At 49.5% G+C, this 26933-nt stretch overlaps 1 protein-coding gene across 5 annotated transcripts in view; it reads left to right on the top strand.

Annotated features, from left to right (window-relative positions):
* Positions 1 to 25386, top strand: part of C16h10orf71 (similar to human chromosome 10 open reading frame 71) — a 50054-nt gene extending 24668 nt beyond the window's left edge. For 3 of the 5 annotated variants that reach the window (XM_087588898.1, XM_087588897.1, NM_001419656.1), the window contains 4 exon segments: positions 14829 to 14923; positions 15355 to 15467; positions 18764 to 18796; positions 20317 to 25386. In XM_087588898.1, the coding sequence (XP_087445024.1) occupies positions 20490 to 24758 (4269 nt within the window). In that variant the 5' untranslated portion in view covers positions 14829 to 14923; positions 15355 to 15467; positions 18764 to 18796; positions 20317 to 20489 and the 3' untranslated portion in view covers positions 24759 to 25386. 5 annotated transcript variants of the gene reach the window in all.
* The last annotated feature ends 1547 nt before the right edge of the window (positions 25387 to 26933 follow it).

Genomic DNA, 26933 nt, shown 5'->3' with positions numbered 1-26933 from the left:
TGATTAAAGTCAAAACGAACACGCAAAAGGACATGAAAGTGAGAAATGTGAGGCATGATGTTGTCGGAAAAGGGTCAGCAGGGAGGGAAGAGGAGCAAGCTGGTGTAGTGAGTGCAGAACTAATCAAAATATATTATGCATGGTCAAAGGATTAAAATTTAAAAACAAGATTAAGAAAGAAAGAAAAAAGGAAAATCTTGGGACAGGCCTGTCATGGCCAGCAGCACCCGGACTCTGAAGTCTCCTCCCCTAGGCCTGCTTGTCACTTGTAGATCACACCGGAAGTGTTTAGTTTTGCCCTGTGGGGTTGAGGGTTACCTTAGCCTTAGAGGCACCAGTTGTGTGGAGCAGCCGACCAGAGTAGATTGTGCTTATTTCGGAGTTTATAAATAGCCGGGTGACCCGAGTCCATCCTGTGTCTGCCTCTAGGTCTCTGAGCTGAGAGCAAGAGCGCCTGCTTGTTTGGATGACCAGAGGCTGGTAGGGACCGGAGCAAATGCTCACATTAAAGAGGAAGTGGCCTGATAAAATGCTAGCTGGCCCAAGGCAGAACCATCAGAGTCTACCAGGACACCAGGCAGCTGGAGCTGTGAGAAGGCAACAGGAAAGGCAGCCTCCTGCCTCAGAGGAAGAGCCCATCTCTTTGGCGGTGGACCTTTTCTCAGTGAGCCTCTGTGCTTCCTGCCTCTCTGCTCTTGACCCGGACTAGCAGGGGGAAGCCCCGTGTTCTGAAATAGCTTACTCCTCCAGTCACAGCCTGTCTTGGTAACTGAGCCCTGCTGTGACACCAAGGTTAGGCTGCCTTCCTTACTGCCTTTTGGGGCTTTAGTCTGTCTGCCCAGGGGTGCTGCACAGGAGAGAGGGGCTTTAAGAGAATGTCCCTGGGGGGATGGTGCATGAGGCTGATGTTCCCTCGAAGATCCAAGCAGGCTAGAGTGTGTCTTGGCTTTGTTTCTATTGGTAAATTTAACCCCATTTCACCAAATCCAGCCAGACTATAGCCCTAATAATTCCATGTATTTGTTTGTCTGTTGTTCCTGCTTGTTGATTTTAAAACATAAACCAGCCTTGAACTCTGAATCCTCTGTCTTTAACCTCCAAAGTGCCAAGTTCCGAGGATACAGGAGTATGCAGCCACGCCCTGCCCATCTTGGGTTTCATTTAGTTAGCTGAGAAAACTCCAAGGGCCTCTTGGCCTCTGGTTGATTCCCAGGGGCTTGCATGACAGGAGTTGATGATAGTGGCTGGTGGGGAAGCCAAGGGATCAATGGAGGACAGAGATCAGGACCCAGTAAGGAACTTGTGGAGTTCGTGCCAGGGTTGAGGTGTATCACACAATGAGGTGCAGTGCCTGTGTGAACCTAGCTGCATATGAGACGAGTACAGTATGGGGAATATACAGCCGCCTGGAGTCATGGGAAGGCAGAGGATATTCTTGGCTCGAGGACCAGCCTCGAGTGGTGGATGGATCTAAGGTGGGGCAAAACACATTCGATAGGGGCCTGAGTAAGCTGACCTTAGAGGAATCTGACAGCAAAAGAGTTTGAAGAACCCAATGTGTATCAGTGCTTCTCCCGGGACTTGGGAGAGCGTTCTCACCCTGCTCTCCAAGGTCCAGCTCAGACGGGATGTGTGCAAAGGACAACATCCAGAAGGGCTCTCAGAAATCCTTCCCAGTGCTTATACCCTGGGCTCTTGGCAGTATACTGCAGTTCTCTACTGTTGTGGTTGTTGTGTTGGTGGCTGTCGTTGTTGATGGTGGTGGTGGTGGTGGTCTTTGGTTTTGGTTTTTTTTTTCGGTTTTGTGGGTTTGTTTGTTTTGTTTTGTTTTTCTTTGGGAGGTCCCTTCTGCAACTCCTTGGCTAGGTGGAGAGACAGATATCACCTCAGCCACCTTACAGCCTCTGCCCAAAGGAAGGAGGGAGTGCTGGGCCTCAGTCAATGCATCTAAAAGCAGGGTTTCCAAGGCTGTTCGGATCTTTCGCCAGCCTCTCTGCCACAATGGAAGCTGCTCTCACACCGGGTACTGCTGAAGCTCACCTTTGAGGGGCAGGTGATATTGGAGCAGCCCCTTAGCTGGCTGTCCTGAGACTACCAGGCTACAAGGAGCATTGTGTTCGGGGGAGTGGGGGTCAAAACCTAGACATTGGCAGCTCTAGCAAGGTAGGCCAGGCCACCTGTCCTCAGTGGACCAACTAAAGAAATAAGTTCTGGTAAATAAAAGAAATTTAGGCAATGGGGCCACATTGGAAGGACAAACAAAGAGGCCTGGTGATATGCAAAGCCATATTGTGAGTCCTGATATGAAGTTGAAGTTTAAACATTATGTACAAATCCAGCTAGCTCTGTCAGCCCAATGAGAGGCACCTAAGTTTAAAGATAAGGTTTAAAATCATTGACTGGTCACTGTCTAGCTCTGTCCTCTAAGGCAATCTAAGTTATCATAACTGTGTGAAACCTCCCTGAGAGACCAGATCTCCCTCTGGCTGACACTAGGCTTAAGCCTTTCCCTTCTGCTAGCAGGAACTTTCTGGGAAATTTTCAATTCCCTAAGAACCTGCGTTTCAATATTTTGATAGCCAAGAAAGGGCAGAAGTGTCTTTCTCTTTAGAATTCCTTTATTCCTGCCTGAACCATTACAGCACACACACACACACACACACACACACACACACACACACACACACACTCACACACCGGTATGACTTTGTCTGACTCTCACAGGAGGTAGAAGACAAAGGTCAGAGCTACAACACATGAAGCTATACCCAGTCCTCAGTTTTTCCCATACCATAGCCACCATTCAGTGGCTAGCTACATGTTCCCAACTGACAAGGCCTTAGCATGTCTAGGTTCATGTTGAGGTCACCCAGCAACATAAATCCTGGGCTTCCCTTCATAGAAGCAGACATTGAGTCTTAGAGAGGTTAAATAACTTGCTCAAGGATGCACAACTAACAAGGGGTAGAGTAATCAGACCAGAGAAGGCCAATGGAAGAGGCCTATCCAACCCAGAGAGAGGCCTCTGGCGTTTTGCTCAGCTCCAGTTCAGTGGAGGAGTGCTCCGTCACTGCTGTCCTGATCCATCACAGTCAGGGTTAAGAGTAGACGTGAACTTGAGATATATATATATATCCAGGCCACACAGTATCTTGTGATGAGGATTCTTGTGTACTGAATCCTCACTCCACACAAATCTATTGGAGCTCTTTGCTCTCCACCTGTTCCAACCTCCCAGGGAGTTGAGGGTTGCTGCAGTAAATTGGGCAGAGGCACGGAGTGATGAGGTGGACTGACCAGGTAACTCCTCAAGTGCTCACAGGGCTGAGAGGTGGGACCACTGGTCAGGCGGAGCTGTGCAGTGGAGAGCCGTAGGTCTGAATCTTGATCTCTACTTCCTAGTAGAGGGACGCTACGGGACGCTAAGGGAGTTAGTTCTTCAGCCTCTCTGAGTCTCAATTTCTCTTTCTAAAAACTTTCAGTACAAAGCTGACCTAACCTCCTAATTAGAACTGCAAACAAGGTCATGTATATGATGTGTGTGGTGAGGATCTGGAGTTAAGTAGACAGGTTCAAGGACAGATGGCCAGGAGCTCCCTTAGAGTGCTGGTGCCATCCATTCCCCCAAGGGAAGCAATGGTCCTCCGAGAGGGTAGGGAAGACTCTGCTTTCCCCTCTGCTTTGCTGAAGAGGTACTTCTTGGGCCAACTTCTCTATTCAACCTGGCAGACTCTGGATTCTTTCAGGGGTCTTGTCTGGCTGCCTTCTAGAGCTGGAGAAGGTATGGTTGCCGGATAGTAAACTATTCCCAACGTAACCACATCCTCTCCTAAAGAATCATCCCCATCTGTATCAATCTATGACTATGCCACAGAATCGGAAAGTACAGAATCAAAAGTAGTCCCCATGGAAGCCAGGGTGCTGGGTACCAGCATGCCAGCGTAACAGCACCAGATGAGGCTTAGACAAACAGAAGTTTGTTCTAAAGTGTTCTAAAACTGTAATCCCTCAAGGTAGTGTTACTGTCTATACAAGATGCTAAAGAGTTCCAGAGACTTGGAATCTCATGTTTTGGAGCCTGGTGGGTGGGTGCAGGGAAGAAGGCATCCTGTGGTCAGAGGTCCAAACCCCACGTCACCAGCTAGCTAAGCATATCTAGGCTCCACATTCCTTCTCCATAAATAAACTGCCCCGAGAAGTCATTGTATTAAATGACAACAAATATTGATGAGATCTGGTGCCGTGTTGGGTTGACCTTATGTTAGGTGCAGAGAGTAGGAATGTCTCTCATCCATTCATTCGTTCTTTTGACAGGTAAATGTCTTATCCAGTGCTAGACACATTCTCTGTGGGGATTGTGAGCACACGTGCACACAGCCCCGCCCGTAGACTAGAACTTCCATCAGGCGAAGCTTCTCTGACCATGTCAGTTACAGGGTTGGGACCTCAGGCTTCCAGGCCCCACTCGGATGAAAGTCGTCATAAATGGAGATAGTTTGTCCTGTCCCTATTTTACAATGATGGACAGGAGACGTGTGCAGAAGGATACTGTCGTAGAACCAGGCTTCTGGTTCTTCCCAGTGCCCAGAGCTGCCTCTGAAGCTTCTTTCCAACACCGATTCCTCCATTTTGAGTCCAGGACAGGATGCCCATGGAGATGGTGGAAGGAAAGTGTAGATGAATCTGGAGTCTATTCACGGACAGAGCCAGACGGCACCCCCAGGGGACGTTGGTCTGCAGCGACCAAGTCAAGAAGCCATGCTAGAAATGCCCCCACAAGGCATCCAGCATCAGCTCCACAACTCAGGAGGAGACTAAGGCTCTAAGATCGTGGTTCTCAACCTTCCCAACGCTGCAGTCCTTTAATAGGCTCCTCATGCTGTGGTGACACCCAACCATAAAGTCACCTTTGTTGCTACTTCATAACTGTAATTTTGCTACTACGACAAATCGTGATAGGAACATTCATGTTTTCTGATGATTTAGGACAGCCCCTGTGATAGGGTCATTCCATCCCCCTAAGGGGTCTGGACCCACAGGTTGAGAATCTTGGTCTAAGACTTGTAGTCATGCTTTTCAGTCGTGGTTATATTGTTGTCTTGGTTAGGGTTTTACTGCTGTGACCAGACACCATGATCAATGCAAGTTTTATAAAGGACATTTAATTGGAGCTCGCTTACAGGTTCAGAGGTTCAGTCCATTATCATCAAGGTGAGAGCATGGCAGCATCCAGACAGGCATGGTGCAGACAGAGCTGAGAGTTCTATATCTTCATCTGAAGGCTGCTAGGGGAAGACTGGCTTCCAGGCAGCTAGGGTGAGAGTCTTAAGCCCACGTCCACAGTGACACACCTACTCCAACAAGGCCACACCTCCTAGTCGTGCTACTCCCTGGGTCAAGCATATTCAAACCATGACAATTGTTAAGCAGCCCTGCTAGGCTCACACCAAGGTCCCATGTAGAAGCCTATACTGGTAGACCCTGCGTGTCTCACCAGTGGTGTGGCCCTCCTCTGGTGACATACTTGGCTTCAGGCACACAGTTTGGGTGAATGGCAAGGTGATCAGGTCTTCTTTGGAAAGTGTAGGTTGATCAGGACTCCCCCTGATTCTGACAAAAGTGCATGGAAGGGGGTCACAGATGGGCCAGAGGGCTTCGGCTCTGCCTTTGATGCTAACTCCATCACTCCTGGAAAGGCAGATGGACGCCTCTGACTCTGAAGGGAATGGGGAGGCCCCTGAGGCTTGGCATCTGCACCTGCAGAGATGTGGAGGGGGGAGCACCGCCAACAGGATGGCAGTGACAGTCATATACTCCTCCCTAATGCAGCAGGAATACAGAAACTGGGCTCTGGCCAAGTCTATCAGGCGCTCAGGGGACTGACATCTAGTGCCGCCCCGTCTGAGGTAGGCAAGAGCAGTGCGAGAGTGCAGCTGCTCGCTGGAGGGCAAGCTTGTGCAAGTGAGACTCCACTCAAGAGCGCGCACAGCTGGAGCCTGCTGGGACTCAGAAGTATTCCAGATTCCCTTGCACCTTGCAAAGCTCGCTGTGCACATCTGGTCCCAACCCTGCTTTGGGGACATCGGGCTGCCATCAGGAAATGGGCCAATCAACAAATCAGCACATAGAACCCAGAGAGCAAATCGATAAACAGTGCTTGGCCTGCAATGGTTATCAGGGATCCGGAGTAGAAGCTGAAAGAAGACAGATTGAAGGAGACCCCTCCATCCCAGCCTTGCTCTCTCTCCCTTCCCCCTGACTACTCATTCCTCTTGAGGCTGAATCCTTCCTTGGGTCTGTGATGCCTGGAATCGGTGTCCTCCAGTCCTGGTTACACTAGCTACAGACTCGGCTCCAGGTCTAGGCAATGATCATAAGTTTCTGGAAAACCGGTCCCTCTAGACATTGTAACCTGGCAACCCAGACAGAATGAACTTCATGCAGGCTGAGCTGTAGGGTGGAATGACTGCCTCCAAGTTATCCCCATCAACTCCAGGCCTGAGGCAGCCATAGAGACTGCACGAGTATAACCAGTACCCGGTGTCTGGCAAGTTCTAGTCAACTGCTGTCTTCATCCAAGATCCCAACCGTGTGTTGAGTGCTTTCCTGCTGCGGGGCTGAGAGACCCATTCATGTGTGATTGTGGTTAGTGAGAGATTCAAACTTGAAGCCATTGGGACCGGGTACCAAAACTCTGAAGGAGTCTTATACTCACTAGAGCCCTGGGTCAGTTTTGAGAGTTCCTGGTTATCACCACTTATCTCTTAGCTTGAGGGCTGCTCAGATCAGGCCAGGCCTTGAATACTATCCTGGGTCTGCTTTCTATTGTTAGGATAAACACCGTGATTAAAAGTGACTTGGGGAATAAAGGGTTTGTGTTATCCTACAGGTCTCAGGTCATTCTGGAAGATGCCAGCCCTGCATCTCATGGAATTCAGGAACCTAGAGGCAGGAACTGAGGCAATGGGGGAGTGAGGAGGGGGTGTTGCTAACTGGCTTGTTCCTTGTGGCTGGTTCAGCCCACTTTTTTATACAACTCAGGACCACCTGCTAGGGGTTGTGCTGCCCACCCTCCCACATAAATCATTATTCAAGCCAATTTGATGAACTGAGGTTCTCTTCCTAGATGACCCTAACTTGTGTCTAGTTGACAAGACACCAGCCAGAACAGGTTAAAAGAAGTCAGATGCAAAAACTCTTCTACAAATTAATGTTGTGTGTTTATACACATACTTGACAACCTCAGAGTTGACAACCTCAGAGATGATAGATAGATAGATAGATAGATAGATAGATAGATAGATAGATAGATAGATGATAGATAGATAGATGATAGATAGATAGATGATTGATAGATAGATAGATAGATAGATAGATAGATAGATAGATAGATAGATAGATAGATAGATAGATAGAAATGAATGAAAGACAGAGACGGTCTAATGCCGTCCAAAGTACAAAGCAACCCATACCAAGATTCCCAGTTCCACAGGGAAAAGGTGCTGGTCTCAGATCAGTCCTGTCCAGACTGTTATCTCCAGCATATACGCTCCAGATAGGGAGCATATAGTAAGTCCTCTACCAGCACTAACTGGCTGAACTCATGCAAAGGCTTGAGATGCCACTCACAAGAGCTTTTTCTCAGTCAAGCCTACATCTCTGATTTTTAAAAGTTGAAAGGGATTGCAAGGGCACCTCCATCAGACTCCAGGCTGATAGTGGAAGAGAATCATCATAGCACCAGAGAGAAGGACTCAAGGCTAAAGTTAAGGTGTTACTCAGATTCAGGACTCCGGTGCCTTAAGCAATGACCTTGGAAGCTTTCCCCAGTGTAAGGTGGAGGAGAGGAAATCCACTGAGATCTATCAGTGACTTAGCCAATATTAGGTGTATACAAAGATGTCCCAGGCCCCCTACCCTGTGGACACCCTGCTTCTCTCCACCTTCTCCCCACTCCTGAAGGAGCCCTCCTATTTGGCCGTTTCATCATTATCTGGTATGGACTGGATGTTTGTGTCCCCCAAAATGTATAAGTTGAAACACTGACTCCCTATGGGCTGGTGTTTAGAGGCAGGCCTGTGAGGGATAGTGTACTTAGGAGGGCGGAGTCCTCATGAGTACCTTTAAAAGAGAAGACAAGAGAGACGCCACCACCGTGGATAGATAAATTAAGAGGATATCCATTCACAAGCAGGAATAGCGCCTCACCAGATAACATGCACCTGACCTTCCCAGACATAAGAGCTTCAGTGTCGGTGCTTAAACCACCCATATGGTATCTCTGCTCAAATAGCCAAGCCAACTAGGCCAGTCTCCTCCAGAAGCATAGATCATAGAGAAGGGTCTCTGAAGCAGCAGGGCTGCTGGGAATTGCACAGGGAATGGGAGAGCCTGGCCCAGCAAGTCATGAGCAGCAGCAAGTCATGGCCCAGAGTGAGGGGCTGGGCTAGGCTAGCGGAGGCTCTGTATGTGCTTAGGCCGAACTGAGACTTCCAAACTGGAGACAAATGAGCGAACTGTCATGACTCACTCTTCTAAATGACTCCTTGTGGTATGCATGAGCCAACTCCTCCAAATAGCACCCCAAAAGCCCTGCAAGAGGAATCAATTCCAATTTCCTGGGGCCTTCTGGGTGTGATAAAGTTAACCTGTCATGCCTTCTGTCTTCCTGCTTCCCCTCACTGAGAACGGAAAATACCATTCAATTAAGGCGATTACATCCCCCCAAAGATGTTGGACTTGGAAACCACACCACAGGCAAGCGGTCAAACCGGTGGTAGAACAAACCCCAGAGGCCTCCTGTGGCAAGCAGCAAGTCTAGGGAGGAAAAGACAGCAGCAGTACCACACCCGGCAGCCAACAGAGTCAGCCCCAGCCCCAGCTGGACAGAAGTCAGTCCCAAGGCCCCATCGCACAGAGCCTTCTCCAAGCAGAGGGGCCCATGTTCCCAGCCAGATCAGCCCTTGTGGCTCCCATGAAGAAAGCTGAGATGTCCAGGAAAGTGAAATAAGCAGCCTCCTTTTCTCCACCTATACCTTCCGTTCTTGCCCGAGTCTCACCCAGGAGCCGAGAGTAGCAAGGGAGGCCCCTGGGATGCAGCCACCAGAACCTTAGCCCCATCTGAGCTTCTTGCTGTAGAAAACACAGAGGAGTCTGGTAGTAACTGGAGTGGAATGGCAGCCTGAATTCTCCCTTTTCTTTGCATGCTGTGTTACACTAGGCAGTAGTCTGCACCTCTCTGTGCCTTCTTTTTCTCCACCGGTAAAATGGAGGTGTGGCTCTGCTCAACCCTCCTCAACACAGGCACGAGAACCAAGCAAGATACTGGGTGCCAAAGAGAGCCAAGAGCTAGAAAGCGATGTGTGGGACCGTGCCGTGGTGTGTCATCTCAGGACTGATACGATGCTGGCTTCCTCTGACTGTAACCTACTTTGGCTTCTGTGAGCTGTAAGACCCCGAGTGCCAGACTGAAATACCAAGAGGGCAGTGGAATTCGAATTTCAGAATAACTTCTGGTATAAAACATTTTCCGTGTGAACATACTTGTAATTTAAAGGGTGTTTACTGGCGGTCTGAAATTCCCATGTTACCAGTCATTCCTTGCTTTCATCTGTCCATTCTGTCAGACTAGGACTGTCAGACCTCCCACTGTGTCCCCTGCTCAGTGTGGATCCCAGAGTCATGCGGCCTGGGTGCCCAGCCTAGCTTAACCACCCATCACCTGGACGACACAGAAAGTCTGCGCTGCCTCTCTGAGGTGCTGCTGTCTCATCTCAGAAGTGTGTATGAGTGGTGACGTGTAAGCTGGGACCCCACCCTGGAGTCACCCATCAGGGCTCTGATTGGTCGGACAGTTGTACTTGTCATTGTGGGGTGTGAAGGAGTAACTGGCTATAGGTGGAGCTTCTGGAACTAAAGGTGGACACACACAAGTCTCCACACCTGGTCACCTCTTTTGTTCCCTCTTTCGTTCCCCATCTGGGATGCAGAAAGGTCAGAGCACTCCAGCAGAGGTCAGACTTCGTGGCACTCTCAGGCCTGGGTTAGCAGCTGGCCTGATCCCTGAGGGAAATCTGGAGAGTATGAGGTATCTGAGCTCTCAGCCTGCCCCCTATCTGTGTACCACACACCCAGGGTGCTTGTCAGCACAGACATGCTCCCCACCACGGCAGCTGACAGCTTTTGCACGAGGCAAGCAGGCACAAGGCCCAGGGTGGAGGGAACGTAGGCAAATTGGCCTTCCTCCAAAGATCTCCAAATGTTGGAGAGACAGGTTCATACAGAAAATACGGGATGCAGCAGAGCGTGTAACATAAAAGAAATGGATTCTACAAGGAGTAAGCCAGATGGAGACATGGCGATAGGTTGTGCAGAGGAAACACCACTCAGACAAACCCTGCTAGGATATGCCTGAAGATCCCTCAGCCAGTGGGTGGCAGGCCAGGGAAGTCAGAGCACAGAGCGGGAAGTCACACTGGTCCTTTTGAGTGTGCAAGGGGTCTGGCAGGAAGCAGCAGTACAATGACAGCTCACCTTGAGACAAGGTGAGAGCATCCCATATTTACGAGGCATCTTAGTGCTCAGACAGAGGAAAGGCTGGTGCGGTGTGCACCCTCTCATTTGGCCTCTTTGATACGTTCTTATTCAAAGGGACAACCTTCCAAAAGGAAAAGCCGTAACACCCCCTGAGTGTGCTTCTCTCCGGTGGCTTAGTGCATTACTCACCAGTCCTGTGTAGGTGTGTGGCAGGCAGGGTGTGTTAGCAGTGTGCCATTGTCTGCCTGGAGCTCTTCAGGGTTGACTGTGGCATGTAGGGCACTGTGTATTCTGGTACCCACCATTATATTATACCCACTCGATGACAATCAGCAATGTGGCTGTCAGGTGGGTTTAGAGGGAATCCCCAGACACTAAACCTGGAACCCAGCCACCCTAAGACTAACCCAGTTAACCTCCCACCTCTGACCACAAGGAAACATTGTATGCTTGGAAGCTTAGAATCAAAAAACAAATTAAAAAACCCACTTGGATTTAAAAATCTAATTTGGAACTCAAGAGACTTGTGTGAATCTCAGCTTATCGGTGAGTCTTGGAAAGTAATCTATCCAAGATGATTGGATAAACTGAGCGGTGGCAGGAGCGGGAGATTTGCTCATGTGTGTAACAGACATCTCGTGCTGTGGATGTGAGGAAGAGAGTTTGGGAAGCAGGAGGGGTGAAGCACTAACAGGACAGACACATGCTAAGTATCACATCATGAGAGCCAACGGTTGCAGGCAGGACAGCGTTGTGACAGAGATAATCAGAGCCTGTCACAGGAGTGTGTAACGCAGAGCTCTCAACTCTCCCAATGCTATGACCCTTTAACACAGTTCCCCATGCTATGGTGACCCCTAACCATAAAATTATTTTCCTTGCTACTTCATAACTATAATTTTGCTACTGTTATGAATTATAATTTAAATATCTGATATGCAGGATAGTCTGGTATGAAACCCCTGTGAAAGGGCTCTTGGACCCCAAAGGGGTGGAGACCCACAAGTTGAGAACTGCTGATATAAGGGGAGGCATGAAGTGGCCTCAAGAAGCTGACTTTCTGATGGGACACATAATCCAGGGTTCTGAAGCATGGGTGTGATCCAACGGGGTAGCAGGCACTAGAAGTGAAGACCTCGGGGCAGAGCTTCCCATGGTTTATTGAAGCTGAGGAAAGACCATGAGGGGTGGAGAGTCCAGCATGAGTATTCTTGGAAACCTCAAAGCCACTGAGGGCTCTGAACAAGAGGCTGGCATGCCATACTTTCTTTCTAGAAGCTGGGCGGAGGGTAGGAATATCTACAGTCTCCTGCAGTAGCCCACAAGAGCCGTGGTAGCACCGGGGCCAGGGACTAACATGGAGAGAGACAGTGGCAGTGGGAGGAAGAGATTTTTAAAATAAGTCTCAGGGGTTGAGAATCTAGAACAGTGGGTAAGAAGGATCTGAGTTCAAGTCCCCAGGACCCATGTAAAAAAAAAAGTGGGTACCTACCTGTAATTCCAGTGTATCTACAGAAAGACGGGAGGTAGAGATCTGATAATCTCCAGAAATTCCCAGGCCAGTCAGTCTGACACACGAGTAAGAAAGGTCTCCTGGGATTGTCCTCTGATCGCCACATGAACTCTGTGACAAGCACACACCTGCACTCACACACTTAAATCTACACGCACACACCTACACTCACACACTTAAATCTACACACACACACACACACACACACACACACACGCACGCACACGAATCTCAGGGGCTAAGAAATGGAGAAAATGGGGAACTTGGGAAGAAGGAGAGAAGGAAGTGGCTTGTGTTTCTGAGGCCGGTGGAGTTCCCAGAGGCAGCACCTGGGTGCTTTCTGAAACATGTCAGTTTGGAGGGAGAGAGCCACAGGCTTGGAGCTGGCTGGCAAGTGGCTGGAGCTTTGGGCTGGGGCAGACACTCAGCTGGGCCTGGATAGAGCCTGGTATATAAATGCTCAGGTGTGAGCAAAGTCACAGTTACCAAATTTCAGGGGTCATACCCTGTGTCCCAACGAGTCAAGTTCAGTCATCCATCCTCAGTAAGCCAATCAGAGGAACCACATTAGTAGTGAAAACCAGAAAAGGGAGTCTTATTCAATGTGGCACATTGGGAAAGGGGACAAAAGTACCCAGCAACTCCCCCAACTCCATATTAAGGGGTCCCGGCATGAGGATAGAGTTTCAGCAGAAAGCAAGAGATATGTATGACTGAACAATGTGGCCAGGTGTGGTCCCGGCCCACCATCACTTCAGCTCCAAGTCCCTAATGCAAGACCATCAAATAAGTCATAAAACCTTTCTCCAGGAGACAAACTCCTCCTCAGGGTGACCCCAGGCCTTCAGCCATTTCTTCTTCTGCTGACAATACTTGGGGTCCATTCTTTTGATAATGTAACAGCCAAAGCGGGGAGCAGGTGTCTCTTTAGGATGTATTCCTCCCTGTCAGACAGGTGGGTTACCCCCGTGTCCATGTTACACGGAAAGGAGAGAAACCATAGCTGGAGGCAGAAGAAACACCACAGAGAGGAAGGTAAGGTAAGAAGCTGATCAAAGCAGGGTGAGGAGGAGCCCAGGGAACTTTCTGGAAGCCAACAATCTTAATTGTAGCTGGTTCCGTCAGACCAGCAATCTTAACCCCTTAGAAGATTCATCCAAGAGCAACAGACAAAAGGCAAAGGCAAAGGAAGTGAGCTAAGGTATCCCTGGGGGAGAGGCTGTGCAGGGGCGCATAGGGAAACCACTGCTTTGGAAGGCTAGAGCCACGTGAAGGAATTCACCCCACCCCGCATTCACTTTGTCCCCCATGCACTCATCAGCTCCGATTCTAAGGCCTGGTTTCTAACAGGACTTAGCCCTGCCCAGTGTCCTGTCACCCCAATCATGTGCCAGAGGACTCAGGACCCTAGGTGGGCTTATTTATGGCTCCTAGGAGTGAGCAAGGTGCTGCCATGGTGACCAGTGGGGCATGGAGACCATCCCAGCAGCTATGACAATGAACCTATGAGGCAGATGAGTATGGCGGAGGCTCTGATCACAGAATGGCCGGTCCTCAACATACTGGCAATAAATGCCACCATGTCATTCTCGCCCAGGCCGTGTGCACATGTGGCTTGGACTCCCCTCCCTCCTCAGGAGAGCTGCTGGCCACGAGTTGCATTTTGTTTGGAGGTGCAAGCTAGTCAATCCGATCTTTCCAGATGGTCTTGGAGCCTAAAGTCAGGTCCCTTTGTCACCAAACATCCTATCACCTTGCTCCTTCAACCATTTACATGTGTGTGTGCCTCGGTTTGCCTTGGGTTGGGGTAGAAATCATGATACTCAGTTGAAAGCATCGTCACATCTGTATTGGCGTGCTCAGCGTGCAGACACTTAAGACCCTCGTTCCAGGTTCAAGGCACCCTCTAGTTTGTGAGAGAAAGACTCCATCACCAATCTGTGATCACCAAGCATATGAGTCCTGATATCTGATCTGTCACAGTGCAATGTGCTCTGGGGAAAGTAGTGGCAGCATGCTGTGGGGACAGGAAGGGGACCCATCAAAGCCAGCTGGGGAGTCGGGATGGGCCTCGCCGTATGGCAGTACACACAAATGCCTCTCTGATTCTCTAAAGAAATATGCTCCCCAATTTTGAGTTATTATGATTATTAATATTATTAATAAACTAGCTTAGGCTAGATTAATATCCAGGAGCTACAATCTGGAGAAGGTCTGGAGGAAGCCCCAAGGGTCTGCCTTTAAGATTTGCATAGTGGCTTTATTTTAATTACTTTACCTTCATCCTGAGCGCTCTGGAAACCCTCCTGGGCAGCTTTGGGGTTCTTCTAGCTGTCAGAATAGACGCTCGCACCTCCTGCCAACAATAAATGAAACACCACAGCTGTCTGCTGAGTGGACTTGAATTGACTGTCGTGCACCCCTTTACTGCAAAAACTAAGTTACCGACATAGCTGGGAAGGGGGGGTCTTTGCCCAGATTTTACTAGGAAAGAAGAGGTTAGGAGCTAGTCCACTCCTGTCAGAAATCCCTCATAGGCTTCCCAGAGGTTCCTAGAGATGCCTTAGAAATTCATGAACATTAGGAAGAATATATGTTAACTTTGTATTGGCCTTTACAAAAAAAAGTCTATATTTAAATTTCAATGCATTTAAATATGAATATAAGAGATTGTCAGCCAACTCCCTTATAAGCCTTACTGTTGACACTTAGAGACCGTTTTTCTGTTGAAGACTCCATCTCTTCTTTCACTGAAAACACGTTTTCCTCTCCCTCCTAGATGGTCAGTGATGACAGAAAATTTCAGCATGCAAACATGTTTGAAAAACACAGATCCTAAAAGCCAGGCATCTGTGGGCCCCACTGCTGTAACAGGTAGGAGTGTAAGTCCTCTTCCCATTGCCCCAGCAAACGTCTGAGATGACTAACTCAAGAAGAAAGTCTGTCTTGGCTCCTTTGAGTGTTGGTTCCACGGGTTCAGCACAGTAGAAGAGTATATCATGAAGAAGTAGATGGGGAGGGAGGTAGATGCTCCCTTCATGGCAGCCTGCAAGCGGTGTGGAGGAGGGTCACAGGCTCTCAGCCTACTGGCTTCCCACTAGACCTCGCCTCCTCAGTTTTTAACATCTCCCAGTAGTTCCAAACTGAGGATGCCGGGGGACATTCAAGGTTCAAGTGAGAGCCTAGTGGAACCAACCCAAAAGTCAGCCTTGGGAAACACGTTCTGTAGTTTACAAACGTGCCATAGGTACTCGTGGGGAGGGCGGAAGTGCAGCCAGTGAAATGACTATTCCGTTTGACTCCAGGGATCCTACAGAATTGAAGAAATTATCTGAATGTGGCTGTTGGGCAGAAGTCGCATGGTCATCTTCTGAGCATCTTCCCTGTCTGCGTGGAACCTCACTGAACCCAAGATCAGGTAAGGTTACGCGCAAGCAGCAGAAACAGAGCCTGAACGTACGCATGGAAGTGGTTTGGTGTTAGGAGGAGATTCAGGCCACCTGTGTTAGCACAGGCCAGCGCTTGGTGGGTAGAGACAGGAGGTTCAAGGTCGTTATGGGCTGTGTGAGAACTTGTCTCAAAAAAAAGAGAAAAAGAATACGGTGCTCAAAGTGAAGGCTGAAGCTCGTGGAGTGCACCCTGAGCATTCTCCTGCTGAGAACTAACTCCCTAGCGTACATCAGCTCGTGAGCAACTACAGGACAAACTGAAATGGACGTTTGTCCCTAATCACACAGTCTGAGGAGCTCAGCAGTCACCCTGACATAAACCCCAAGGGCCTTATGATAAACGAGGTAATCCAGAAACAAACGGACAAAATACTGTGTGATCACAGAGTAGACCTGAGGGCTGGGAAAGTAGGGAGGTGGTAGAGCGTTTGTCTGGCACATTAAAGATCCTGCCTTTGAACTCCCAGCACCATAAAAATACGAAGGCATAGCCCTACAATCCCAGCACTGGGCAGCAATGATGGGAGGATCGCCCGTCGTAAGCATTCACAGCCCTCTCATCTCAAAGAAAGAAATCAGCAAAAGGCAAGTAAAATAGAGACCGTAGGAAATAGGAGAGAGATGACCAGAGATGGCTTTAATGGACAGAGTGAAGCTTTTATAAGCTTGAACCACGCTGGTGATAGGATTGTACCGCAAGTGTGTGCTTGACCAAGTTAAGATGGAAAGCTTTATACCGCATACATTTCATCACAGCTTTTAAAGAAGAGAACGTAAAGAGTGGTATAGTTGAGGAGCAGGCAGGTTGATGGAGAGCCAAGGAAGGTGGAATCACTCAGAAAGAACGGAAGCTGGTTCAACAGGCGTTAAGCATGTAGAAGAATGCAAATGGATTGATTCTTATCAATTTGTACAAAGCTCAAGTCCAAGTGGATCGAGGACCTCCACATCAAACCAGATACACTGAAACTAATAGAAGAGAAAGTGGGGAAGAGCCTAGAACACTTAGGCACAGGGGAAATTTTCCTAAACAGAACACCAATGGCTTATGCTCTAAGATCAAGAATCAACAAATGGGACCTCATAAAATTGCAAAGCTTCTGTAAGGTAAAGGACACATTGTCAACAGGACAAAATGACAAACAACAGATTGGGAAAAGATCTTTACCAATCCTACATCCTATACAGTGCTAATATCTAATATATACAAAGAACTCAAGAAATGAGATCCTAGAGAATCAAATATTCCTATTAAAAAATGGGGTACAGAGCTAAACAAAGAATTCTCAACAGAGGAATATCAAATGACTGAGAAGCCCCTAAAGTAATGTTCAACATCTTTAGACATCAGGGAAATATAAATCAAAACAACCCTGAGATTCCACCTCACACCAGTCAGAAAGGCTAAGATCAAAAACTCAGGTGACAACAGATACTGGCGAGGATGTGGAGAAAGAGAAACACTCCTCCATTGTTGGTGGGATTGCAATCTGGTACAACCGCTCTGGAAATCAATCTGGAGGTTCCTCAGAAAACCGAACATAGTACTACCTGAGGACCCAGCTATATCACTCCTGGGCATATACCCAAAAGATGCTCCAACAAATAACAAAGACACATGCTCCACTATGTTCATAGCAGACTTATTTATAATAGCCAGAAGCTGGAATGAACCCAGATGTCCCTCAACAGAGGAATGGGTACAGAAAATGTGGTACATTTATACAATGGAATACTACTCAGCTATCAAAAACAATGACTTCATCAAATTCTTAGGCAAAGGGATAGAACTAGAAAATATCATCCTGAGTGAGGTAACCCAGTCACAAAAAACACACATGGTGTGCACTCACTGATAAGTGGATATTAGCCCAAAAGTTTGGAATACCCAAGATACAATTCACAGACCCCATGAAGCTCAAGAAGAAGGAAGACCAAAGTGTGGATGCTTCAGACCTTCTTAGAAGGGGGAACAAAATACTCACAGGAGGAAATACAGGGACAAAGTGTGGACAGAGACTGAAGGAAAGGCCATCCAGAGACTGCCCTACCTGAGGATCCATTCCATATACAGTCACCAAACCCAGACACTATTGTGGACGCCAAGAGGTGCTTGCTGACCAGAGCCTGATATGGATGTCTCCTGAGAAGCTTTGCCAGAGCCTGACAAATACAAAGGCAGATTCTCGCAGTCAACCACTGGACTGAGCATGGGATCACCAATGGAGAAGTTAGAGAAAGGACTGAAGGAGCTGAAGAGGTTTGTAACCCCATAGGAAGAACAACAATATCAACCAACCAGACCCCCCAGAGCTCCCAGGGATTAAACCATTACCCAAAAAGTACACATGGAGCGACCCACGGCTCCAGCTGCATATGTAGCAGAGGATGGCATTGTCAGGCATCAATGGGAGGAGAGGCCCTTGGTCCTGTAAAGGCTCGATGCCTCAGGTTAGGGGAATGTCAGGGTAGGGGAGGTGGGAGGGAGTAGGTGGGTGGGTGGGGGAGAATCCTATAGAAGCAGGGAAAGGGTGAGGGGATAGGGGGTTTCCAGAGGGGAAATCGGGAAAGGGGATAACATTTGAAATGTAAATAAAAAATATCCAATAAAAAAAAAAAAAAAAAGAAAGCCAGTCTTCTGACAGACTGCGATGCTTCTGGAGCCCAGGGAGGAGCCAAGGTTGCAGCCACAGTTGTAGGAATGAGGCAGGAGGGAGGAGCATCTTCTGGGCGGTGTTCTGAGACAGTGGCAACCTGTGACCAGACTTCCCTGTGCTCCCAAGCACACCGTGTATAACATGTACACAAGGAACAAGGAAATAATGACACTAAGAAGGGACAGCCCAATGGAAGGTCAGAGAAGGACTCTGCAAACACAACCCATCTCAACGTTGGGCTCTGCAGAACCAAAGCAGTAAGATTTCAAATGACAGAAACACAACCTAGGAACGAGCCCCAGCACACCTCCGAGTTCAGCATTGTTAACTACAGGCGCCATGCTCTACAGGACAGCTGTGGGCCTTATTCTCATGAGAAGAAACAAAGCTTTGGGGGCTGACAAGATGGCTCAGTAGGTAGAGCTACTTGCCACAAAGCCTGAGTCTGATGTCCTGCACTCATGATTGAAGGAGAGAACAAAGTCCCAAAGCTTGTCTTCCAGTCCCCACGCACACATGGTGGCACCTGCATGCTCACACACAAGAAGTAAAAGGAAGCGAGGAAATAAATAATTAAAACTTTGCTTTCCATTCTGCCTTGTTTCTAGGAGTTTGGTTTTTTTAGATTCCTCACACAAACGGTATTGTAGCCCACTTGTTGGTTCTTCTGTGCCTGGTTTAGTGCGCTTAACATGATGTCCTCTAACTGCAGCCACGCGGTCGCTAACATCAGACTTTCCTTTGTTTTTTAAGCATGAGCAGTATGCTAATGTGTGTGCATGTCGTGTCTCTCTACTTATTCATGTGTCCATGAGTATTTAGGCTGCTTCCCTGTCTGCTCTGTTGGCAGTAGTGTTGCCCAGAGGGAGCAGTGTCTCTGTAGACCCTGGCTGCATCACGCTGGCTACACACACTTGGTTGTATTGAGGAAGTCTTACAGCAGTGCTTGTAACCACTAATCCACACCTTAACGTACTTACTGTATTTCATGTGCATGAGTGTTTTGCCTGTATGTGCATCACGTGTGTGCCTTGTGCCTGCGGAGACCAAAAGAAGGGATCAGATCCTGAGAACAGGGGCTACAGACAGTTGCGAGCTGTCCTGTGGGTGCTGGGAACCCAATCTCAGTTCTCCTGTTAGAACAGCCTAGTCTTTTAACCACTGAGCCATCGCCTCAGCCCCTAATTTGCACTGTTAAACAACAGTGGGAAGAGGCTCTCTTTCCCTTCATCGCTCTCTACTTTTTCATTTTATTTATTTTGTGTTCTCTGTGTGTGTGTAGGTATGCGTGTGCCATGGCTCGAGTGCGGAGGTCAGAGGCTAACTAGAGAGAGTCGGTTCTCTTCTTTCACAATGTGGGCCCTGGAGACTGAGCTCAGGTCACCAGCCCTGCCAGCAGGTACTGTTACCTGCTGAGCCGTCTTCCCGCCGGCCTCTTTGGGTCATTGATGGCTGGTTTTTCACTAGTTAACCTAACAAGCCTCGATGCTCACTCTGATTTAAACTTGTACTTCCCAGACAATCAGTGCCATTGAGCGCCTGTTGCTATACCTGGCCGCCATTGGGGTTGGCTGGGGGCACAGTTTCTCTACATAGCCCTGGAGATTAAAGGCATGCATCAGCCATGCCCAGCTTCCTTTCCCAAGATTTTTAGTTGCGTTCTTTGGTTTTGTTTTTATAGTGCTCTATTGGTTTCGTTGTTTTGGGGTATGGGGGTTTTGCTGTCTAGCCATAGGCACTCCTTACATGCTTCAGATGCTAATTCTTTACAAGATACTAGATTGCCGTTTTGCTCCGTTGATGAGTTCCTTTGCCACACAGAAGCCTTTTAGGTTAGCCAAGTTCACACACAGCCACTTCGGCACTGGTTGCTTGTCACCTCAGTCACCTTTCCTCCGAAGGCTTTGAGCTGATTAGATGGTGTTCCCTGCATGGCACAAGGTAATCTGCTTCACCTGGAGACTGATTATTTTAATATTAATCACATCCAAGAAATGTTGTCGTGGCAGCGGAGTAGTGACCAGAAACTGTGCACCTGGTTAGCCAAGTTGACACATGATGTTCACCACACGTAGACACGTTTATCCATTTAGGACTGACAACCGTATAGATGAACTAAGCTGGTTGTCCTATTCATACCGTTTGTTTCTTCCATTTACAGAGAGAAAGGAAAAAAATTCAGTTGCCATTTTAACTGGTCATCTCAAAGCTCTACCCTGTGGCAGGTGGGTTTCTCGTTAACTCTTGCCCGAATCTCACCGAACGGCACCTAACAGCTGACAGACACATCCAAACAGAAGCTGACGGAGACGGTCCTACGGAAGCTGACGGACTATGCAGGGAAACAAAAAATGCGCAGATGGGTTCAGTGACACCTCCAGCATCGGCAGCGTGCTGGATGAAGCAGACCGGGAGGTGAGCAACCTCACAGACCGGGCATTTCGGAGTTTGTGCATCTCGGAGGACACATCCTTCCATGACTCTGACCTGGCTCTGTCCCCGGAGATCACCAGCCAGGTGTCAGGGACTTTTCACCAGGAAACAGTGAGCCATGCCAACAGGAAAAGTGGGATTTGGAGCCAGCTTCCATCCCAAGGCACAGAGCATTCTGGCTGGGCAGCCACCTTCCAACAGCAACCCAAGTACGTTCAGGGGGAGGAAAAATACCCCAAGAACAGTCCTCTGCCAACGCCAGTCCAGAGGAGACTGGAGGTGCCCATTTCTGGACTGAGGAGCAGCAGCAAGCCCATCTCCAAAGTCTCATCCCTGATCAGATCTTTTGACAGGACAGAGGCTCAACCTTGTGACAGCCGGCCTCCTCCCAGCAAGCCTCCGGCTCTCAAAAACACCCCCAAGTTTGCACATCCCCCAGAAAGTGGTGTCAACTTCTGCTTCGATTCGGCCTTTCTGACTGTCAGGAGGGTGCCTGCTGGAGTCTCCAGCACCCATCAGAGCAGCCACCAGCCCTGCAGGGCTCCTGGAGAACCAGAGCCTCCCACGAACCCAGAAATAGCCTGTCACAGCTCAGACAGCCTCCTCCGGGCACCCGACCGTGTGGCCGGCTCCTGCGAGCCAAGGTTTCCCTCTCCGTCTCTCAAGCCACCCAAAGCTGAGACCGGAAGAGGGAAGGAGTGGATTTCCAGGGGGACTTTTCTACACAGTGAGAACAGCGCCTTCGAGTCGTGGGACGCCCACCAACCAAAGCTCCGGGAGAGAAAGGACATTACTGAAACTACCCCAGAAAGCAAGGCCCCCAAACATTATGAGGACATGCCCTTGCTAAAGGAGCCCTACCCTGCAGAGTCCAAACTGTCCCCGTGCCAGGGCCGAGCTAACTGTGCCCAGGAAGAGAACAGGTCGCCCTCAGGGATCCAGTCCACGTCTGGAGCCTGGGGTGCCAGGGATTCAGGATCCCAGGTATTCCCTGTAGAGGGAAATGCTTCCCAGATTGACCCTCAGGTGAAGCGGAATCAGGCCCCATGGAGGAAGCCAAAAACTGGCAAAGGAGGGACAGATGGCCCACATGATGCTTCGGAAGACAAGAAACAGCCCAATAGGAAAGGTTTACCTCTGTATTCAAAGCTCAACCCTCAGGGCCAACTTCCTGAAAACGGTGTTCTAGACCTGCCAGAGGAGTCCAGTGACCATTACAGTTCCCCCTTTAACATCAGTAAGCTCCTCACCCCAATTATATCCACAAAGCATGTCCTGGAAACTTCAGACACCCAACCAGTGGAAACCAGCCCATCCCCCCCAGGACAGCTAAATGGATACCAGGAGAAGGAGTCCAGTGAGGCTCAGTCTCGGGATAGTTACAAATCCAAAGCACCCAGTCTGCTGTTCAACCTCAAGGATGTTCGGAAACGTGTCAAGAGTACATACAGTCCCTTACCTCTCCTAAAGGGCTTTGATGAGAAAACCAGAGGTAAGCTTGATGGCAAACAGGAACCTCTGAGCAATGGGGTCACCCTTCCCAATGGGCTTGAAGAAAACCCTCCCACCGCTGAGCTCGTGAAGGAGACGCTGGATGATGCCCCTAGCGTTTTGCACAGCAGTACCCAGAAGGATCCTGCTATGGACTCTAGAGAATCCTTTGCAGACAGCCACCCGACCTTCAGTTCACCTTCAGCTAGCTCCAAAACCCACTTCAGCATCAATGGGGAAGCTGCAGAAAGGAACAGTCATGAGAAGGAAGAAGCCAATGGAGAGTCAGAGCAGGGTCTCTCCGAGGGTGGCTGGCATCCAGACTCCAGGGAAAACCTTCCCCGGAAACATCTCTCCCTGAAACTCTGCAACAGGGACTCTGAAACGGGACAGGCTACGGAGAAAATGAAGCCCCGTCAGCTGGAGAAGAGGCTCTCGAGATCCATCTCCCAAGAGACAGAGCCTGAGCGAGAAATGGGGTTCCAGAATCTACCCGTGAGCCAGAAGTTCTCCCCAGGACCCCTTTCCCCTGAGGAGGAGGATGTGTTTTACAGCGACAGCCAATCGGATTTTACCCCGTGCGTCCAAACAAAGGCTAAATTCAGCACCAGTTCTTCAGATCAATCCTTTGCTTCTTTTGAAGATCAGCAGAAGATGTGGTTTACGGAAGGCCCCCGGGAAGATGGGAAGAGTCATGTGAGTTTAGGTGACAATCAGAAGGACGAGAAGGAGACCGAGGTAGAGAAAGAAGAGCCACAACAATGTGCCTTACATAATGGTGTGGAGGAGCACAGACAGAAGGAAACACAAAGAAAAGCACAAGGTGTTTTGGGAGGAAGACCCAGGAAAGCATCAGCCGAGGAAGTCAGCGTTAGAGGCTCTTGGACGGGGGCTGATAAGGACACAGCTCTTTCACATGCCAAGGACCCAACCCCCTTGCCAGCTTCTACCAACAAGCACAGACTGTTCCCAATTAAAGACAACACACTCAGGGCCACCCCAGTAATAAAGCCTATTATTCTGCCTCTCCTGAGGACAGTCTCCTCAGAGGACTCACTTAGTGGTGGACACAAAGAGAATGAATTGCCGAGGCAACCGTGGGGCGAAGATGCTGGTGGCCTTGGTGCCTCAGAAAGCCAGGAAATGCGTAACACCCCACTATCCAATAGCACACCGAGCACAGAGCAGAAATGTGTAGTGTATGAGGGAGTGGAGGAGGACCCTGTACACACTGCAGCCCAGGATGAGACTTCTCAGCAAACCCGGAAAGGGAGTTTCTCTTTTCTACCACTGGTGGAAGAGGGAGGCAAGACGAAACCACCCCCAGATACAGCAGACGAAAGGCTAGCACACGAGAAGAGCAGATCGGCAGACTCAGGGAAACTGGAGGCTCCACAGCATATCCCAACCATCGCTTTACACTCAGATGACTTAGAAGACTCGCCCCCCTCCCTGCCACAACATACCTGTTGGGAAGAACAAGGTTTCAAAAGCCACTTTTTGTCTGCACCCAGAGCAGGACCTTCAGGAAGAAGACCGGTCCCCAGTGAGGCAGCGACGTCCCCTAACCCCAGCTCTCTAGGAGGGAGCAGCACGTGTTCCCCTGCAGCCAGCAGTATTTGGGAAGACGCTTCCCAGGCCGCTGGGGAACACTGGCAGCGCCAAGAGCCTCCTGGCCCTGGCCCCTGGGCCAGCCCGGGTCCTTCAGGTCCTACAGGGCTCACTAGGAGGGAGGACATGACACGTGGCCTCACATGGGAGGCTGAAGGTTCAGATCCCCACCTCGAGCGGTTGGCAGATTTCAGGACCCTCTCTCCGAGAGGCATCTTCCTAACTGGTGCTGCTGAGAAACCTGAGCCCTCTTCGCTGCTAGAGAAGGCGGCAGGCAAGCCCCCTGCAGTCCCGCCCAAGACCGAGAAAGCCCTGCGCAGGGCGAAGAAGCTGGCGAGCAAAAGAAGGAAGAGTGATCAGATGTCGGAGAAGCATACCGAGGCCTGGGAGGGCAAGTCCTTCACCGAGGACGCTCAAGGGACAGAGCAAAGACCTGTGTCTCCTGGAAAGGGGCCTCGACCCAGGTTCCCTGAGGTCCGCTCCCTGCCCCCGCCCACACACCGCCATTCAGTGTCCTGTGGCTGGGAGCCTGCAGGGAGGCGGCCTTGGGGATCTCAGTCCCTCATACCTCTCCCCCCTTACCCCGCCACCCAGAAGGTGCTCCAGGATCCCCAGTCAGGACAATACTTTGTCTTCGATATGCCTCTCCAAGTGAAAATCAAGACTTTCTATGACCCCGAGACTGGCAAGTATGTCAAGGTCTCTGTCCCATCCTCTGAGGAGGACCCCTCAGAGCCACCTCTGCAGGATGCCCTGACTGCTCCCTACCTACTGTACCCTGGCTTCCAGCCAGTGCCTGTGACTTCCTTGATGCCTCTGCGCTGCTCTTCCCAGCTTGCAGCTCCCACCTTTCTTAGGCAGGGTTCAAGCCACAGGCCCCAGAGTTCCCAGGGTGCTAGACTGCAGCCTCCCCCTGAACGGCTGGGTGAGTCCGCCCAGCATGTCAGTTCTGCCCAGCGCCCCCGTGGGCCTCCCCTTAGTCCCGAGGAAGAGGGTGCGGAAGCCCCAAGCCTAAGTATCATCTCCACAGATGACCTAGAGGACTTTGCCACAGAGGGTGTTTCTTGAGAATTGCACCAGACTGACCTCCCCCACTCTCAAAAAGGAGAAAAGCTTACAGTCACAGACACTCTCTAACAATGTCTATCTATCTATCTATCTATCTATCTATCTATCTATCACACACACACACACACACACACACACACATTTCAATTCATCATTAGACATTTGAGGTCCCTATCATCCAAAAGAATGCTCTGTGTGCTCCCTAGGGCCAAGATTCATTCCCTTCTTCCCAGTCCCCTGGCTGCTCTTCTCTGAACCCGCAGTGGGGTGGACATGGCATGGGACAGCAGCCATCCTAAGAGTAATTTAGCTCAGGGCACCCCAAATTCTCCTTCTCAAGGGTGGGCCTCCTCAGCAAAGTTCCCAGAAATGCTGACCCCTGCAGCTGGTGGGAAGCCCCACCACCACACCCAACCTGGGGTCAAGCATAGCACATAGCAGCAGAGTTTTAGGTCCCCTCAGGTGGCACTGGCTAAGAACAGACTCAAGGCAATCTTGCGGAAGTGATCATTTGCAGAGTGGGTTTTCCTCACAGTGGGAACTTTGTCTCTAAAGAAGAGCTTCTGATAAAGCAAAAGTTAACATTTAAAATGTGAAACAAGTTTGCCTGCGTGGCCCTGTCCCTGGACTCTTGTCTTTCTTCTGTGTGAGTTCTCAGCTAGAAGGTGAAAAGGGTCATGAACCCTGCAGCCCCCTCCCCAAGAGCTGCCATGGCCTTCTTCCTCCTTCCACCCCAACCCTGTACTTTCTCCGTCCCGGCCTGTGCCTCCTGCAGGAGATGTAAAGATGTTCTCAGGAGATGAGCTGAGGAGACCAAGTCAGACATTAGTGAGTGGTTCCTGTGTCCTGCACTCAAATAGGAGGATGGGAGGAACCAGATGCAATCGACCACCCTCCTTCAGTTCACGGGGTGCCACCCACACTGGGAACGGGAGGTTCATGCATAGCTCGTCATGTCTTTAAGAAACAAAACAAAACAGGATTTGAAGCAATATTCTGAGTCAGGATTTGAATTCAGGATTTTGTATCTAATTATCTTCCTAACGAGTGAAGCCACACCTGAATTTCGTGGTGGAAATGCCCCCAGACACTCCCGCCTTTCCATGCCATTGGATTTGGCTACACTTGTCAGAACAGAACTCTCCGTCAGAAGTTCAAGTCACTTGCCCCACAAATATGGCTCCTCCAAGTCACTGACGAGAGACCGAAGACACGCTTGGGTGATGCCACCAAGTCACCTCCAAGGTCCTCTCTGCTATATTCTCATCTGGCTAGAATATTAAAAAAAAAATTATCTCATCTTGAAAGTCTCAAGTCCCCTAGAAAAGAAGTACCTAATCAAAGAGTCCCAAAGCTCAATGCTCACCATGGTTATTTAAAAAAGAAAAAAAAAAGGTCTTCCCACAAGGAAAAAATGTCTGGGGCAATTGTTTGGGGAAAGCAATCTTGGAGGCTGTATCGGCAGGGCTATAAACAGAAGTGAAAAGCTCATCAGGAGGGTGTTTGGAGGTCAGAGTCAACTGCCCTTGGATTTCGTAGAGGAGGAGGGCTTGGGCAGAGGGTGGGGTCTGCTCACATTGGGAAGAAGGTCATGTCATGGACTCCTGGAGACCAGCAAGCCAGTCCTCACTCACAGCAAAGCATCTGTGGTCCTACATTCAGAGGACAGCTTGGAGAATAAAACAAAGTCTCCACCAACTCACTAGCAGTCATCTTTTTGAGTCTCTCCCTGTCCAGAGGGAAATGACAACACTCACTTATGCTTCTCAACTCCCTGCTTTTTCCTTCTTCCTTCCTTCCTTCCTTTCTTCCTTCCTTCCTTCTTTCCTTCCTTTCTGTCTGTCTCTTTCCTTCCTTTATCCTCCCTTTCCTCCTGCCTTCTTTCCTTCCTTTTTTCCTCTTTTCCTCCTTCCCTTTTCAAATCTTTGCACTATGCACTATGCACTATGCACTATGCACTATGCACTATGCACTGTGCACTGTGCACTATGCACTATGCACTATGCACTATGCACTATGCACTATGCACTATGCACTATGCACTATGCACTATGCACTATGCACTGTGACAGACATTTCAATTGGACACCGAAATTACCGTGGTAGAATTTGGTCTCTTCACGATGGAGTTCTAATGTAACTGACAAGGAAGACAATTACCGTCCTGTATGCTCA

Source organism: Rattus norvegicus, chromosome 16, assembly GCF_021556685.1.
Source record: "Rattus norvegicus strain SHRSP/BbbUtx chromosome 16, alternate assembly SHRSP_T2T, whole genome shotgun sequence".
In the NCBI taxonomy this organism is placed as follows: Eukaryota; Metazoa; Chordata; class Mammalia; order Rodentia; family Muridae; genus Rattus; species Rattus norvegicus.
This window is presented reverse-complemented; position numbering and strand designations above follow the sequence as displayed.